Source organism: Ambystoma mexicanum, chromosome 10 (assembly GCF_040938575.1).
Source record: "Ambystoma mexicanum isolate Mex_15411 chromosome 10, UKY_AmexF1_1, whole genome shotgun sequence".
NCBI classification, from domain to species: Eukaryota; Metazoa; Chordata; class Amphibia; order Caudata; family Ambystomatidae; genus Ambystoma; species Ambystoma mexicanum.
Genome location: NC_090932.1, coordinates 1,625,742,842 through 1,625,762,142, shown reverse-complemented (window position 1 = coordinate 1,625,762,142; position 19,301 = coordinate 1,625,742,842). Strand labels below are relative to the sequence as shown.

General features: G+C 44.7%; 1 protein-coding gene across 1 annotated transcript in view; it reads right to left on the bottom strand.

Annotated features, from left to right (window-relative positions):
* The window catches only part of ANKLE2 (ankyrin repeat and LEM domain containing 2), a 496,889-nt gene extending 477,983 nt beyond the window's left edge, over nucleotides 1-18,906 (bottom strand). The window contains exon 1 of the mRNA XM_069620011.1: nucleotides 18,621-18,906. Within this exon, the coding sequence (XP_069476112.1) occupies nucleotides 18,621-18,828 (208 nt within the window). The 5' untranslated portion in view covers nucleotides 18,829-18,906. The remainder of the gene's footprint in view (nucleotides 1-18,620) is intronic.
* Nucleotides 18,907-19,301: the final 395 nt, after the last annotated feature.

Here is a 19,301-nt window from a genome sequence, read left to right as displayed (position 1 = left end):
GCAGCTCATCCCATTTCATGACGGGATTTAAATTGTCTTGCATTCTGCATTGGTGCCATATGTCTGCCGGCAGTATACTTGAGAATGTTTGATGTATATCGCCAAGCGTTAGCGGACCCTTCTAAGACACGGGGAGTCTGGGTATACCACTGCTCAGAGTTTTGCCTGATATCTGGGTAATCTTTAGCAAAATAAAGTAACTCCATTCTGTTGCAGGGTACCTGGACCTGGCGTGTGGGGTCATCCATATCAAACCCTGGCACTTCACTTCTAGGAAACGTTTGAGTTACCATGGACTATGTTGGGGCAATTATGATCCAAAATAGGAATTGGCACAACTTTTGGACAGGAGCCTGAATCAAGCTTACACTCCTGGATTGTTTGCTCCATGTCCTTCGCTTTGGAGATGATACATAAAAAGGTGTAACGGCCACATTCGCCTAGTTAGTTCTAGCACTATTGCGAATAGAAGCATATCTCGTTGTAGGGGCACGTATACTTTGGCTTGTTCTACTCCTTCTACCCAGTTTTTGATCTATGATAGAACTACCCTTTCTGCGGTTTCCGTGTCGTGGGTTGTAATCCTGTGGGAACGAGGTGGCGAAAAGAGCACCTTATCATCCGATACCCGATAGGGGAGAGGGAGGGGGTCCTTTTAACCATTAAACATTCTAACCAACGGGTCCGCCTCATCCTAAAGTTACTCCTGATTCAGGTTTTGGGACTGAGGGGGCAAGCCTTGGCTACATACACACCCTTAATCTTCACTGTCTCCCTCTTCTCAATCCTTTTTCATCTCTTTATGATCATATGCGCGTGCTTTGTCTTTTTTGGATTGTGGTTTATGTTTTTTAAACTGCGCTTCTCTCATAGATTTTTGTCTAGCATAATCTTCCCATTGTCTATATGTTCCCCACTGCAAGGATCTAATTGCCTTATCGCCTTTAGCAGCTTATGCTTCACTTTGGTACCCTCTTTTCTTCAGGTCAAAAGATCCATGCACATGAAACTAACAGTTGGTGCTGGTGTATGTATGCCATTCTCGCAAGTACACCACGCCAAGCCCTTTTTAATCATCAATTCCCATCCCACCATACCTTCCGAGGGAGTCAGAACATGCTGCTCCAGTGCACTGGACGAGCCTTACAACATTTCTGACACCACCACATAATTTTAGTACATGAATTACCCAAGGATTTCATTTGTGTACACAAGGTGTATATCCGTGGCTCATTTAACACAATGCTCCCACAGAAAATACAACACTACATGCTCATTTCATGATTCATCCATAATACATCATTGCATGCTCATCACATCATACAGATACTGTACCCAGAATGATCTCCCCCTCTGTCCACCTCTTGCAGTGTGCCCCACATCCTTTCACCGTCCACTGTTCCCTGACCGTGGCACACTGTCCAACTGCATCCTATCCGAGATGAAGTCCCATCTAGGGGTGCCATTTTGTGGGACATAATCCACGCATAATGCCCTTTGTGTACACGAGAATGAGATACCGGCACAGCACTATTTGGTAGCCAAATTATTCATTGAGAAGGTGTTTAAATGAAGAGCATAATTGCAGCAAATGCTTCGTCACCAAGTTTGCCTTCTTGTCACAAATTCATATTTATACACATTGACCAGCCGGATTGCATGCAAATGGTTACCATAAAAAGGAGCACAGTGAAGATGATGCGCACACGGTTGTCAGTCAGACACCTGGTTTGTCGCTTCACAGTTTGGAATGTGCATCAGCAAGCTAGGCCGACAGAATTAGCCCATCAAGTGTATTCCTGTTTTCCTCGCAACACACTGAAAGAACTGCTTGTACCAGGCTCCATGGAATTGGTGGCTGGTAAAGTCAATGTGTGCTGCACAGAGGGGGAAGACACTGCAAATCTCTGGTGAATTCCTTTGTAAAGTTGAAAAGCAAATTTGCACTGCGCCACACAGGTAGGGACCCCATTTGTTTGTCACTATGTAGCAAGATGTTTAGCACAGAACAGAAGCATACCCCAAAGAGGGCAACAATGCGGCCAGCCTGTGCTTAGGACCTGCAAAGGGCCCCTACCTCACTGTCACTTGATGCTCACCATGGAACCGCAGCTGCTCCAAGTGATCGATCATTGCTGTCAACAACACTACACAATACATGTGATGCCACATTGGAAATTTAAAATCCAGATGGCTTTAATATGACCATTTGCAATAAATCAGAATTGATGAGTACTAGAATTTAAAGCACTTCATGTGCCGCTTACTGCCTTGAAAGAGGGCCTGTCGTCCATTGCTTTCCATGTCGGTATTAGTTCAGACATGGCAGTTGCTCCTTACCATCATGCAGCTGAGCCACGCTGTACCATGCAAGGCCCCATCCAATACACTTGTCTTGTGGTCCCTACTAGCCCAATACATCCACCCTTGGCTCTCTTATACCCCCCACCCCACTTACCAGGGAGCCATACAATCTCACAGTTGCTCCACTCAGCAGGTGTAACTTGGGTGCAGACTGCCGAGCCCCTTCCTATGACAAGCTAAAAGGAGTGGAGATAGTGGCTTCAGGCCCAGACCACCAAGCTCTTTATTCCAGACTGCTTAACAGCAAAGCAGATCAGTGATGGCACATGCATGCAGAGCCTAGGCAGAATTGCTTATTTTATGCCTTATATTAAACAAAAATGGGTGCCCTACTGGACAGGCAGCAGAATGGACAAGAGTAATGTTAAACACACACAAAGTGTACACTTGTGATTAATGGGAACATATTTGAATGGGGCGGGCAAGCAAGCAAGCAATGAATTGAGGATTTGCGAAATGTGTGGAGCTGGCATCCCCATGCAGTCTGCTTCCTCCATGTGGATGCCTGGCCACTACTATTTCTGAGAAAGCAAGGTTTTGAGCCATCTACTTATGCAGTAGCTCCTGGGTAACCCCCTTCCCCCCCAATCTTCTGGAGTCTGTGTTGCTAAGGCTACTGCACAGCAGTAAAATCTCTTTTTAACAAGCCCCTGGCAGGGCCCAGTCCAGAAACACATGGCGACTTCAGGCACCCAAGTGACCTCCACTCCTTGCTGGAGGGGACCGTAGAGGTTGACCTGTGGGAGTGACAAGGATCGATCTGAACAAACTACTGCACCCCAACAAGGTGAACGAGAAACAGCAGGGCCAAACCATCTGTCCAAAAGACGTTATTGCATCGCCAGGCTTTTTTTTTTCTTTTTCCGCTGAGTTTTTTGCCAAATGTTTTCAGACGAAAAACTCGGGCAAGGGGGTAAAAGTGCTAGGGGTGGGATGTGGGGGAATAGGGACTATGTAATAGGGAAGGGGGGGTTTGGGGACCCCCCCAAATATACATATTTTAAACAAAATACAAATAAAAACGAGTTTTCGGCAGAAAAGTTTCAGCGAAAAAAAGCCTGGCATTCTAACACAGAACCGACGATTTGTGCCAGCAGGTCTTTCAGAAAACAGCGATGAAGCCCTGCAGAATGCAGACTGAGCTGGTCAGTTCAGCGTTTGTTCTTTACAAGCATTTCCTTTGCTTCTTTCAAAGAAGGAACGCCATGTGCAAGAAAAAACAGGGGAAAACATGCAGAGATACAGAAACATATGCAACTTTAAGAAGGCTAATAAAATCGGTCATAGCCCGCTGGAGGACACCGTTTCAATTGAGGGGGATCTGAACCAGTCTTCGGTTACGCGTTTTTATTCTCCATTCATCCTGAAGGCTTTTCTCTTCTCCTTTCCCTCATCTCTTCCTCCCTCGCCCGTCCTCCAGGGTATACTGTCGTTTCATCGACCGCCTTTTTTTACAAGTTCATAATTACGAAAAAGTCATTGAAATTTTGGGGAGGGTGGGAAAGGGCAGATAAGGGACTGAGGGGGTCGGAAATACTTAATAGGTGAGGGTGGGGGGGGGGGGAATTGTCCTCGTATAAAAGGCAGTCAAAAAAAGCCTGTCGATGAAACGACATAGAACCTTCTGCACTTTAAGCAACTCCCGTCCCCTGATAGCATTACTATTGCTTCCTCTCCCCACACTTATCTCTCAGCCTGCCCATTGCGTCCACGGTCAGAGCACACTGCAAGCGTAACTGCATCGCAACCTATCCCTCAAGAAACCTACCAGGGAATCTCTGCTTCTCTAAAATTTCAGTAGATAGCAAGAAGGAAAAGCAACACAAATCAGACAACTATTTGAGAATTTGACCGCAACACGTTCTTATTTTAGGGAACACTAAACGGGAGGCAAATTTGGCGACGTTGTGGTGTAAAGGATTCATCAACTAGTCCGAGGATGTATTATGAAATATCAAGAGCAACATTTTGCTGCCAACATTATTTTACTCTACAGAAACGATACCATTTCTACAGATTAGCGGCAAGAAATGCAGCCAAGCAAAGCCAGGACAGCACACGTTTGTGGCAGGTTCTCACCTTTGCATGTTAAGGCTAGAGCTATTTAACCTTTTAACTGCCATGGGTCCAAGGCCTTTTTGGGGATTTTAGTATTTCGCCATTCAATGGCTTCTAACATTTTCTGTTTCATTAACCCCTTAAGTGCCAGGGAGGGAATCCCAAGGACGAGATAACACACCCATGGCACGTAAGGGGTTTAAGACCTAGATCTAATTCACGGGGCAACATTTACGAACTCAAACACAAAAGTAGAACAAAAACAGAAGTCGGCAGAATCCTGGCGAGGTTCAAGAATAATGGTTTTGCGTGAACGGCCAGAGCTGGAACCATATTGGAGGCCATTTACCTTAAGACAGCGATGTTTCAGAGCCCCTTCATATTGCACTTTAGGAGTACACTAGAGGCCCTTCTGATTGACAACACAGACAGAGGGGCTCTAGGAGCTCACAGTAAGTTGTGGGGTATGGCAAGGCACAGTAGTGGGTGCAAATTGCTAACTGTGCGATTAGATAAAGCAAAGGAGGTGGGTTTTTCTACGTGATTTTTTTATAATTGACAAGCTAACTCTTGCGATGGAGATGATCATGAAAATTCGAGTGAGCAATGCGATACATACTCCTGCATGCAAATGGTGAGGTTTGCGACTTAATGAGGAGTGTCTTGCTTTTAATTCTGTGGCGTCTGGCTTCGTCGATGAGGATCTGCAAACAAATTTCTCAAGAACAATTTATTTTCTAGAATAGCATGTCTGGCAAAGGAATCGTTTCATTAGAGCTTATTGGACGTCTATGAAGTCTCCCTTCACGTTGCCCTGGAAACTAATCCATTAGTACAAGGTTAAAAGGGAAGTTCTGATCTAAAATGAAATGGATTGTTTGACAGCATCCAGTCACCCCTTTCTGTAGATTTCCCATAAATGGAAAACTTTCCACGTTATTTTTCGGTCACTCACTTGTGCAGATGCACTTTGGGTCTTTATTATGGCGCCAGTGTTTTCAGTCATACTGGGTGACTGATTTACTGTAAATTAATGAGACTTCAGATCTTTGGAGTTTTTTGTGCAGATGGGAGAAGTGATACAGCGCCCAAGCGGAATTAGGGTTTCTTATTCTAGTGTCATAACCCGCCACACCGGAATCCCATTCAGTAGGGTTGGGAACTACAGTCAACTTGGACCACCAACTTGTTACTTAAGAAATACAACTGGTGCTAAGTACAGGGAAGTACCAATTAACACGAACCATATTCGTAATGCGCTTTCAACAATTTGCCTCCAAGCGCTTACAAATCTAGCCGCCACAATGGAAGCAAGGGAAAAAGCATCCTGCTAGATCTCTGCCAATGTCTGGCTGACCTCTATTGTCTTCTGCCGGACACTCCAATGCATTCAATCAAAGTCCCTGAAATCATGTTGCGCAAAAACTGCAACCCATTTGGAACACCCTTTCCACATCCATTTTATTTATTGGTAATTTTATAATACGCCGATACATAGTGTTTCAAGGATCAACAAGAGGGGAGTGGGAGGGGCTGTTGGGAAGGAGCCTAGTGCTTTTCTTCATTCCCAAACGCTTTAGAATTAGGCAAGACTTCTGTTAACTGTTTTCTTATCACTACAAGAGACCAGAGGGGGGGAGGTCACTAAAAGATAGGTGGCATTTAAAATATAAAAAGGGGCAAATAACCATTAGTTGAAACCGGGTAAAAGTTATTCTGTGTAGCTTTAAAATCTCAAAGCAGGCTCTCTACCAGAAGGAATGCATTGCGTCACCGAGACTAGCTCATGAAGTGGCTGAGCAGCTGTTTCTGGTCATCAAAAGCCCATGCAGACTAAGAATAGGAGAATGTACATGCTCATGCACACAATACAACATTGTGTAAAAATAAGGGTTTTTATGAGAATTACTTGACCAGATAAATATAATTATACTGAGTGAAATGTTTAGAGTATGGCGGGATGGTGTTTTTATGTATAAATGTTTATAATATAGAAAACGATGCTAAATAAGAGATACAATGTATTCCTGCAGAGGCAGCATTATGTTAAGTAGCCTGTACCAAACGGAACCCAGCCATGCCAGAAGGAAGAACTGGAGCACCCCTTGAAAGGCAAGAAGGACCGTTTTGGATGAGCCATGCAGGTATCCAGTGACCAAGTCAAATAGTATATAAGGCCCCCGCTTGGTATTAGTCTGCAGGAGCCAGCCATGGAAGATAGAATGCTGGTCAGAATGGCAGAGTCCTCTGCCATTACCACACAATCCTCATCTTTGTACAGATTAAGGTTTGTTATCTCTTGCAAGATATACTCATGGCCTTAATTCCTTAGAGGGGTGCACTGAATCTGGTGTGAGCATGATCAGGGGGGTAACCCGATATATTTAAGGGGCAAAAGTATGGGCTACCTTTTAGAACATGGTTGACAAAATCTAAACCGGTCCTACTAGGCCTTGTGGCATTCAGATTGTGCAAGTGTAGTAACAGGAAGCGTGGGTTGCATGGGGGGGGGGGTAGTACCAGTCAGGGGAGAAGGGCCAGTGGGATAAGCAAGTGCCCTGAGACCCAGTGGACAGAGCCAGGGGAGTGCAGCGGAAAGAAGGTCTACATGCAAGGTACCGGCTGGAAGGGCTCAAGGGGTGCAGGCCCAGCCAGGCTAGTGTAGGGGGAGTGTGCCTGGAAGGGCACATGCAGGTTGAGGGTGTGGGTCAAGAGAGACCAAGTGCAGGAGTAAACTGGACGAGGAGGCCCCGGTGCCCTGTAAGAATCTGAAGGAACCAGGCAGCAACTAAGAAGGCAGATTGGGACATGGGAAGGGGAGAGGGAAGGAGGAAGAAAAAGGAGGGTTTTGAGAAGCTTCGGGAACTTAAAGAGATCCAGCTCAAGTCCGAGAGGGTCAGTGAGGCCATTCCAGAGGGAGGCGCCTGTGGCAGAGAAAGATCTACCCCCCAATCTCTGCTTGGTAAAGCATCTGATGAGCAGAGAGTTGGAGCTAGCAAATGGAAGGGCTCTAGCAGGGAGGTATTAAGGGAGAGAGTTTGATCTAGCGGGTCCAAGGCCCCATAAAGCCTTGTGGATGATGCAGAGAGTCTTCAAATGGATCCTCGCATCTACCGGACACCAGTGGAGAGATTTTAGGGCTGCGAGATGCAGTCCCTGGGCTTGAGGCCATGGATAACTCTTGCAGTCCTATTCTGGATTAGCTGAAGGGGGCGAAGGGAGGAGAAAGCCAGATTAAGAAGAGGCTGTTGCAGTAGTCCAGTCTGGAGAGGACCAGAGCTCTGTAGTCATTGAATTTCTGGGGGAAGGTGAGGAAAGTGCGAATGCCTCTGAGGAGGTGTAGCTGAAAGCTTGAAGGAGCTGCGAGTCATCCGCATAACACTGGAGGTTAGGAGAGAAGGTGGAGATCAAACGGGAAGAGGGGCCAAGTAGATGTTGAAAAGCCAAGGCGAGAGGATAAGAGTCCTGAGGGCCACCGCAGATGGAGAGTGAGATGGAGGAGAGGAAAGGGCCGAGTTGAACTTGGGAAGGTAGGTCGGAGAGGAAGGAGTTCAACCAGTCCAGAGCCAGGTCCATAATGCCAAGGGTGTATCAGAGCCAATTTATAAGGGTGGCATGAGTGACTGTATCAAAGGCAAAGGAAAGGTCAAGAAAGATGACAACGGAAGGAGAGTTGGAATTGAGATTAGCGACCAATTCTTCACAGGTGCTCAGGAGTGCAGTTTCCATGCCTCTGGCTGCTCTGAACCCAGAAGCAAGGTTGGCAAAAGAAGGACAGCGAGATTCAGCGCAATGACCTACGTAGTGTGGGGTGGTGTGAGAAGCGCTGCAGGTGAATGTAGGGGTGGGGACTTGCCACATCCTACCACAAATGGAACAGAGAAAGATTGTTTTTACAAACACACTGCGCGCACACACACAGATTAGATTAAAGTTGGTGTATATTTAATCCGCAAAAACGGTAGCCTGACACGTGTTTCGAGCAACATGCTCTTCTACTGAGGCTACAGGTTTGTGTACATGGGAGATAAACCAGTACAAGAAATTTAATATACATGTAAATGACCCAAACAAGGAAGCAAAAAAACCCTAGAGGATGGTTAACACACCAACACAATATAAACATTGAAGGCAGGGGTTATCAGCCACATTATACAAACCATACATACATGGTGTCAAGTAATACATTTGCAAAACAAAATATCACAATTCGTAGGGAGAGGAACAATTTCATACAAACACCCAATGTCATGGTGGAGCGTAAAAATAAAAGGAGGAGAACGAAGGGTAGGGGTGAAGAAGGGTGAGAAAGAACAGAGAAGTGCGTTAGCAATGTTGATCAAGGTTGGTCACACAGTTAGTCAATGTACGAAAACTGAGTTAGGTACCTGTTAATGGGGTACCCTTTGAATTGGAAGCTAGGCAGGAGAGAAGAAAAATAAATGATTGAGAAAAAAGGGGGGGGGTATTTCCCCAGAGCAGGACATATTGTTGCGTGTAATAGCCTTAAACTGAGTTTACCAGGGGTATGTATAGAAACAAAAATATATAGAACTGCGGGCTCCACTGTAAAAATAACATACAGTGAATCAATTATAACTTTTAGAATAAGCAGTAAATTAAGTTGACAACATTTAAGTAATTAACAATAATACGGCGGTAGCAAAATTCTACATACCTTAAGATGCTGTTGCAAGAACAAATTGAAAGCGAGTTCGCACTGAGACTGGATACACCCACCAAAATTGAAAACTAGCACAATAGTGCAAGCCCAGCATGAGGAAGAACGAAAAAGGGGATAAAAGGCAATTGGAGAGTGGTCAAAGGTGCGCGTCTAGCCGCTCATTAACAAGGCACGTAGACCCTCTGAAGAGCTAGGGGTCTAAGCGCAAGTACTATTCTTACCAGCGTCTCCGCTGTGTATGAGGACAGGAGCCAGGCGTGCGCGTCTCCTACTTGCATTAATAGATGTGAGTGCGATCGTTGCAAAAAGGTCTGAGTGTCAGAAATAGGACGCCATCTTGGGTGAGTAAAACTTTAAAGCCTGAGAAGCTTTCACAGGCTGAAAGGGCAATTCACAGAGAGGTCTGAGTTTGCACTTCAGCTATCAGCGGGGCACGTACCATCTCTAACCCCCTGTGGCACCCAAAGGTTCCCAGCTAAAGCACCAAGTGAAGCAACCAGGATGCAGAGCTCAGTGGGAAAGACTACAGCTCCATGCCGCCAGAGAGCGTCTGACGAGTAAAATGCTCTTATCTGTGAACCAAAGGTGCAACATTTCAGGTTTAAAGCTACTACAAACACACAGTTCACTCACCTCGAGGTGTTAATGAATGCCTGTGCATGCTGTTATGGTGTATACCACCTGAGGTTAAACAACGAAAATGTCAAACATGTTTAACTAATGCACAATAAGATATATAAGCAGGGGTGGGGGAGGGATGGTATTGTTCGTTTGCTCTGCGTAGAGCAATGTATTTATGTATGAACGGATGTAAGAGGAGCTGTGGAACTTGGAAGCAGGAGGAAACATGCGTTCCAATCCAGCGTCCTCATAACCTCATCTATTTTTGTACTGTATATTATGCCCAGTGTTTTGCTAAATTGCAAACTGGTGCAACAGGAAAGTTGGAATTCAATGCATTTTCAAACGGACAAAATGATGCCATGCTTGGCAAATCTCCCTGATGTATTTTCACTGTGCTAAAATAAGGGCACAAAATGTGCACTCTCCACTAACCATTGCCTAATAATATTTTCTTTCTGCAAATAAGAATGCGTGCGCTGTGTGTATGTATAGAATTGAGGTGTCGAGTTAATTTTTTCTATGGGTGGCTAGTAGATTATTTTGTCTCCTGCTAACATGGTTATCTTCCAGAAGCTTGAAACATTAACTATGTTGAACTCTCTAAAAATGCCACACTTTTAGGACGACTCCTTCCTCCCCCTCTGCTTTTCATCACACTCGATCCACTACTCAGCTAGTTAAAATTGTAAAACGTATGCATTGTGCCATCGCACAATATTAGGGGCAACTTTAATGGAAAGTCAGGCCATACTTACCTCCAACCCGTAAACGTTTTCTGCATTCCTTGTGCATGGTTTTGCTTTAATGAGGAATATGAAAATAAGGTCTGAACATCGAGTGCAATTCCCGTACTGCTGATGGATGCACTTCTGTATTTGCTGTATACTACATATTGCATGGCAGGGTTCCAAATTACGATTCGGTGAGCAGGAGCTAAATCTAGCTCCTGAGTTTCAGGCATCACCTAGTTGACAGGCGCTGCTTGATGAGGAACCAGAAGCCACCCAGTGTACCGCAAAGCAAACTTCCACATGAGATGCACACTAACATTTTTCCCCATTATGTGTACTACACATGTCCTAATTCTTTACTAAAATTCTTAAATACTCATAGCATCACATATCAATGTGTGTAAGACAGAGGTTGGCTTGGGGAGCCAAAGGTTGGCTTCAAGCTAACCATGCTCATCTAGGCTAGAAGCAAGAGTTATATAGCTCCCAGCAATTTTGGATGTGATGGAGAAGGTATGGATGTACCGGATTGGGGTTGTTATGATTGAGCCCTTCCAGAATTGCAACATACAAGTACCTTTTTCATAGACAAAGAGATGCCAAACAGGGTCTTCAATACTCATGCTCTTTACTTCACCCACGTTCCTGCTTATTTGCCTCCCCCATAACCGTTATGCTCTTCCCATCAGCTCTTGGTTGTTTGACCTGCAGGTGAACAGAAGACCAAATAGCAACCAGCCTGCTGTTGGCACGCAGACATGCAGAATATGTGCATGAATTTGTTCATTTCCCTTTGTAATAAGGGGTACAGAAGGATTGTACTTTGTAGCTGTCCATATTCTGGCATCTAGGAATGATCCATCAATATATAAAACACACAGGAAGGAAAAAAATAAATACTACAGATAACAATGATTCAGGAGTAGGCAAGCAGATCTGAGACTTTTTGCAAAGGGGGTGGAGGGTTGCCTGTGCAACTCAATACAGCACTGCTTAAACTAAAGCAGTTTTTGAAGCTGAGCTACACTGGCTTTCAGTGTGTAATCCAAGCAAACTGGAAGACAACCATGGACTTCAGACACGAAGGCCCATGAGCAGGTACGGTTGCATTTTCACTTGTAAATGTCCCCAGTAGCAGCGTTTGACGCACCTCTGCAGGCGCCCAGCATTCCGTGTTCAACACTGCAGTGATCCTGCACTGCTGCAGCCAAGCTCCGCCAGTCACCTCAATGTTCCTTGAAAGTTCCTCGTTCTTGTAACCAATGTCATGGGTGCCCAAATCATTGGTTGCAGGGCTCGAGCTAGTAACCATAGGGCTAGGTAGGGGTAAACATGGGGTTTATAATAATAGGTGCATGATTATTAGTGTGGGGGGGGGGTGTCTTTTCTTTCATACAGTCAATAGCGATCCAGCTCTTTGGGACAGTTGCCTTGTCAGATAGAGGCAGACATTGTCCGACTGAACAGGATCCCAAATCCTCTTTTATATTTCAAGGACTATGCACACATATGCTTATACTTCTCAGCAACAGGCAATGCGCTAAAGCTTACTGTCTTGCAATCAAGCATTTGTCATCTCAAAGCTAACCTTAGAGCTCTGGCGTGGTCTACGTTAACGCAGCGTATCTGGAATCACTGCGAGTCAGTCTTGACAAGCCCAAAAACAGAGTGCTGCTTTCTCTCCTCTAAGAACAGTGAGTATATGAGCATAACAGTTGCGAGTAAGATATAAGACAAGTAATCACAATTAAAAGTAAGATTATTACTGGTAATTGTGTTTTCCAAGGAAACTTCCTGCCTGTCCATACTTTCTTCCCAATCCCATTTCCGGGTGTCCAATTACCCCATTCCCATCCACAACCACTTCCTATAACTCTCAAATGGATTACCCGTTATTCAGTTCAAGCATTTGTGCCAACCAAGGCGAGAGGTTTGTCTTATAGGGCTTATGGGGTTAAATTAAGGCGTCACAAATTCATCTCACCCTTTTTAAACCTGACCAACGCATCCCTGGGATAAAATGGAAATCCACAAAGTGACAGGATTCTGGAACAGGAGATTACTTATAACACTCTGTCCAAACAACTCAATATAAAACTGCACTCCCATGCAGGGTTCATTAAAAACCCACTTACTCCAGTAACATTGCCTTCATGGTACATTTCATGACTTCCAATATAAATAGGTGCTAAAGGGAGATGGGTGGCTGAGCTTGGAAACCAGAGCCAAATTACTCATGTGCTTTTGGAAGACCTTTTTTTTTTATTATCATCACTTTTGTTTGAAGCCAAAATAAGTCTGAAACGGCAGTCGTGCCCTATAGTCTATTCCAGTACAAACTGGAACACCAATGCAAGAATGCCACCCTCTTCGCCTCCACTACCAAAACGTATACGGATCCTATTTTCATGACCAATCAGCCTCCTACAACAGAATCAGCATGGCCAGCTGAAACACCAAGGAACTCTTTGCTATCCTACGTGAAACAGAAAACCTGAGTGCACCAACCTCTTTAGTCCTACCCCACAAAGAAGCTTGGTGCACCACCATACAAACTGCACTTATCACAAAATTCAATCTTTTCTGCAACAAACAACAAAAGCTCTACTAGCCACTGAACCAGCGCACCAGTCATAGCTCTACCCCCTATAACCCTCCCCAGGATCCTTTCCATAGCTTCTCCTTTCACCTCATATCCCAAGAGACTGTCTTGAAGACCATCTTGGCTCTCAAACCCTGTGCAAACGCGTAATTGGCCAGCCAAAACCATTAAGGTGTGTGCCCCTAGCCGCAGCCCCATCATAACAGAATTTGTCAACTCATCTTTTAATTCCTGTAAAATACCCTCCATCAAAGATGCATGGGTCACTCCCTTACTAAAATAAAACCCTCTCTGGACGCGACCATACCCACCAACTACAGACCCATCACTACAGTACCCTTCCTGCTCAAAATCTGAGACTACATTGCCTATGTACAATACCAGCAATTCCTTGAAAAACATTCACTCCCCAGCAGCAGACAATCTGGCTTCGGACCAAAACAGCACTGAAACACCCCTTATTGATCTCAAAATCTAACTTGACAGTTTTAGAGACGAGGGTAATGCAGCCATCCTACTCTTCCTAGACCTCTCAGCCGCATTCGATCTCATGGACCATGACCTACTCTGTCATAACCTACCTGAGATCTTCCACTTCTCACCTGAGGCAGTCCGTTGGATCAAATCCTTCCTGAGTGATTGTACCCCGAGAATTTTCATCGATCCATATCCCCGTCTCATGGTGTCCCGCAAGGCTTTTGCCTGTGTACCACCCTCTACAATACCTACAACCAGGGTTCCAGATAAGGCAAGTACCAGGCCTTCCTACGCATGAAAATCTTGTAAATACGCCAGATTTATTATTTTTCCTGGGTACATTTACACACAGGTTTAGAGCAGAGGGCAATGCAAAGGTCAGGTTACTTGACAGAAACCAGAAGGCTTCTTGTGATAGTTATCTACATGGATGTAATTGCAAGCTACCTCCTAAAACAGAATATTTCTCTGAAGCCTCTCAAAAACAAAAATTAACTGCACACTGATAAAAGGAATGGTTTCTTTACATTCAGCTTCAGAAGCACTATACAGGTTTTCCTAGAATTTTACAAGTTATTTACAAGTTATTTTTTTTCCCAGTGAAAGAAAACCAGTATTGCACAATTGTATTTTTCAGAGTTCCGCTGATGTGTGCATAATCATTCAGAGGCAGATCATTTTTACACTTCTAATTTACAGTCTTATTATAAAAACTGTAAAATGATGACTATGCACAGTCGAGTTTACATCCATTCAACCTTGCAGTCAATGGGGTACATTACTATAAATGGTCAGTAGCAGCAGAGTCTTTGCTCAAGGGTGAGTAATTGTCATTACACTGATCACAGGTGTTCTAGCCTCTCAAATCTTCAAGACTACAAATAAACATCCAAAACCTGACTCAAGAAAGTGCAAGTGCTCTTCAAAAACAAACAAATGAAAGTTAAATTGGAAACTGAAATAGAAACTCAGCAAAACCCGTCCCTGTGATAATCCAGATAGGTATTTAACTTTATGTAGTGCTTCATAAATGTTTTGTCATACATCTAGGTACTGTGATCATTATACCTCAGTCAATACTCAGTTAACCAACCTCTGAAAGATGTTAACCAATAAGATATCTCAGCCGGTTCAGCACTCGTTGCTGCAATCTGTGTGATCTGTGGGTTGCGGGTTTGAAACCCGGCAAGTCCAACTCAACCTTTCATCCTTTTGAGGTCGATCAAGGAGTACCGACTTTGGTTTGGTGGTCATTGTGATAAATATGTTGTATGTACAGTGCTTTGCCAAAAGAGCACTATAAATAACCATTTGACCACTAGATTAGATATAGAATTTAGCATGGAGTCCTTGCCTCTCTGCACTGTTGTATCTTAACATTGGCATTCCATTAGGTAGTAATAGCTCCAGGAAATTAGGATTTTCATTAAACATCAAAAGACAATTCTACTATCGAATCTCACACATAATGAAAATTCATGTATGCTTTACTATATAAATTGTCTAGGTTTTTGTGATTTCAACATTTAAATATATACAGGAGAGATCAAATGGCCAGAAATAATAAAAGGTGTATTCTATCACAATGCAGAAAGGTGCAACTGGGTCATGATTTCCATAGTTTTTTCACACGTCGGCTGGATGTCGCATACATTTTACTCTCTTGCGAAGGAGAAGTCTCACATTTACTCTCACAGTTTAAAAATAGAGAGTAAAATACTCCCACCTCAAAGTCTTATCTGGAGCACCTCCTACAACCAAACCCCTCTTCAATATTCTTGACACTAGGTATCACTTACAGTAACTAACAGACGATACTCAAATTCTCACCCCCCTTTCCGGCAACTACGCTAATACCATCAACAAAGTCTTCTGCACCATCCTGTCCTGGATAGCGACTCACCTCCTCTGCCTCAATGACGAGGAGACTGAGCAACTCATTGTAGGTTCAGCTGCTCGACTAAATCCCTCGACCTGTCATATGTTGCCTTCACCATAGACTGCTCTTGTATTCCCTTGCTCAAACATGCCAAACCCCTTGGGGTCTGCCTTGACGCGGAACTTAAGCATGTCAATGCCCTGGCATCCCCCACCTCTCACACTGCCAAGCTTATCTCACTAACCAGAACATTCTTAAGCCCGAACAATTGCTTCAAATTATCTAGAGCCATCTCCCTGAGCAAGCTTGACTATTGTAATGCCCCTTTTAAGAGCACTCCCACCTTTAACCTAGCCAAACTTCAGCTGCTACAAAAAATAAAGCTCTACGGGCGGCATTGGGCATCCACAAGTAAGATCACATATCAGACAGCCGTCGAGAAGTCCACTGGCTCCCAATAAAAGCTTGGGCCGACTTCAAAACACTGACGATAGCTCACTGTTGGATTTACAATGAAGCCCCCCGCCTATCTTAACCATTGCATCACAAAGAAACACTGTTTACTCTGCTCCTCCAACCAGCTTACCCTAATGGTCCCTCGCTACAAACTTGCCAGAGCTGAGGTGAGTTATACCTTCTTACCCAAGAAACGAGCCCTCCTACTCCGTATTCAAGAAATTGTTGTAAACATGGGTTATTCAATAAGTTTGACTAAACTCTGTAACAATGAGTTGTCTATAAACTGCTAAGACTTATGCTACTTCTCTGTACAAACCCCATGATACCTATGGGTCTGGGCATTACACAAATGTTAAAATAAAAAATGTTTTAATAAATGCCATAGTTGTAAGGATATTGCAGTAGGCTAGTAAAGAACAAAATGCAGACACAAACATAAAAACACATATATCCATTTCTCAAATAACTTGTTCCGAGACTTCATACCAGCATCCTTTTAATAAAAATGGTTTTAAAAAAGGCCATTCGGACCCCAACAATGCCACTGCATTATCACTCACTGTCCTCCTTAACTTTACCAAATCCATCTTCACCAACAGTACATTAAGCACCAGGTTCGATATAGACTCAGACAAGGAGGGATAACCTGTTTGACTTTCACAGCATAGTAACCCCATAGAATCCTCTTGTTCAGACATTGCATCTCATTTATCGCTACACTCTTTTTCTGGTGTGCGAGGTTTGAACAAAGTATTAGTAAAATACTGGCCATCTACATCACTTCATTATCTACTTTAATAAGGTAACCTTAATGTGCATTGCATTGTTTTAACTGGACGTTTGATTGCATCTGTATTGATTGATATAGCGCTTTTGCAAAAGCACTTAATATAAAATATAAAACGGCATAAAATTAAGGTTGAGAATTCACAATAATCAATTACTCAAAAGTCAGAAGATTTAAGGGCAACACGAAACAAAGTGTCCGAGGACTAAATATTTGGAGATAAGGAAATCAAATGTTTGGGTGCAAATAATGAAAAAGAACGAAAGCAGGGAAGCTTGACAAAGGTAAGGATAGATGGGGGCAGCCAACTAATAAATGTAAAGATCATGCACAAGAAGTGAAAAAGTAGCAGTAAATCCAAGGTAAGAGATTGGAGAGAAGAGAAATGCATAAAAGTAAAGACCACCCCCACCCCACTACAAAAACAAAAAAAGAAAATAGTGCGAACAGCCGAGTGATAGATCGATCTTAGAGGAGCAAGATGATAGGACAGTACAGGGAATGGGCTGGAATAAGACGGAGCAGTGCTCTGGCAAAAAACGTATTGGTGGAGCGCCACTTCATATCCCAGAGCCATGGCACAGTACATGATTCACCCAGGGGTTGGCACATGGTTCTCCCAGGTCCTGCACCTTAACAAGCAAACCGCTTGGCACAGAGCGCTGCCTAGGCTTCTGAAAGCTCAGGTTATGCCTGCTATAACTCCACCGTGTGCTGCTCTTTCCTCTGGCCTAGCAAAGACATTCTACTAAGCAGATCTGAAGCTGCAGAATGCACTAGTAACGAGCTTCCAGAAATCTCGTCACTTGAAACTGCCAAAGCCTCGCAAACAGTGCTGCTGCTGTCCAGACTAATAGATATGTGCTGCAATTTACAGACAATTCTTTATTAGGGTGAATATAGTGACCAATCAAAACAGAAGAGTCCATTATTCATCTTACTGAATCTGCTTTGCGCAACCTAGCCGGGTGCCACGCCCTTTGGCCACGGCCCCCACCTTACCACAGCCACGCCCCCCCCCCCAAAGAGGTGACAGTCCCATTTCCAGCACCAAGACGGGAAGGGCGATTTATAAGGCTGAGAAATAATAAAGTTGTGATAGAACTAAAGAGGAAAATTTGAGACGACTATCGAAGAATAAGATTCAGCCTTCGGTGAATTTAAATAAAGGTAATAAAAATGCCTCCAACAGCCAAAATGCAGGTAGTAATAGTTAAATGAAAAGAAGCCGTTATATTATGTGATTTCAATTATATTCCATCAGCTCTAGCAGATATAATTTTTAATTAAAGCTTTTCATTCTTTCCGATTGTTTTTTGTACAACATTTTTCACTTAGTGATCATACAAACCCGTTTACTTTTGCCTGGTCCTTCTATCATTACACATGAGCCATTGTTGAACTTTTTCAAAAACGAAAACAAGAGCCACAGAGGCCAAAGTTACCATGACCCTCCAAAACACTCTATATATATATATACACACACACACACACACATACATACACTTATATTCTGTATCTTGTAACCTTTATTTTCACCTTAAGAGCCCAGATACCTCTTCATATAAATAAAATAAAGAAACAAACTGACTATCCAAGCCAGCTCAGCATCGCACTTTGAAAGGGGACACACTGGAGGAAGGGCTGCTTTGACAGCTCCTAGAAGAAGAGGTGCGAGTCAGGTGGCCAGAGCTCTACGTGCCCTCCTGCAGGGAGCACCCCAAGTATTTCATTTAGATCGCATTCACCGACCTCTAGTCGTGCAGCAACAGCAGACAGAACTGCAAGCGCCCCTTGATGCAGGAACGTGCGAGACGCACAACCACCTGCAAGTCCACCCCCACCTCCCCTCCATGTAAACAGTGTGGAGCAAGTCTGACAGTTCTTGGCAGGGAGTGGAACATGCCAGGACCTCAACAGAGAAGTGGCACAGTCCTCCCGCGGCGGGTTCTCACCTCGCTCCACCCCCTTTGGGTCGGGCTCGGCTCCCTTCGCCGGGTGCCCGGGCTCCTCCGCTCCCTTCTCCGGGGCCCCGGGCACGCCCTCGCCGGGGCCCCTTGAGCGCAGGCGGAGCAGCCATGCCACCAGGCAAGCGAGCAGCGCGGCTAGGAGGGCAGGCCAGGCCGGGGCCCAGGCGTGCGTGAGCCAGGTCGCCGCCTCCATCTGCAACCGCCTCCCACTACCACAGGAGACTACTACCCGCTCCAGTCCTCCTGACAGGCGGGCGGGCTGCGGCGCGCCCACTGATGACGTACATGTGGCGCGCGCACGCACGCACGCCCGGCCCGCCGAGGACCCCGCCCCGCGGCCGCTCGCGGCGCAGGCGCTCGTGGGGCAGCCCTGAGCGAGAGAGGGAACAACGACATTGACGTATTTTTACTTCATCTCTTTTTTTATTTTTAACGATGTTCAAACAGACGAAGAAGAAAGTGAACATACTGTGGTGTTGTCCCCATTTTAAGAGCGCGTGCCATGGCTCCGTCATAACTGACTCCCAATAAAAAAGGATCATCAGCCTACACGTGCGTGAGAAGGGTGCCTGGCATGTCTGTCTCCTGTCTCGTTTACCTCCTGCAGGATGATGGGTGTGACCACGGCAGTGAGTGGAGCCTGCGTGCCCCTGGGCCGCTGTCCAA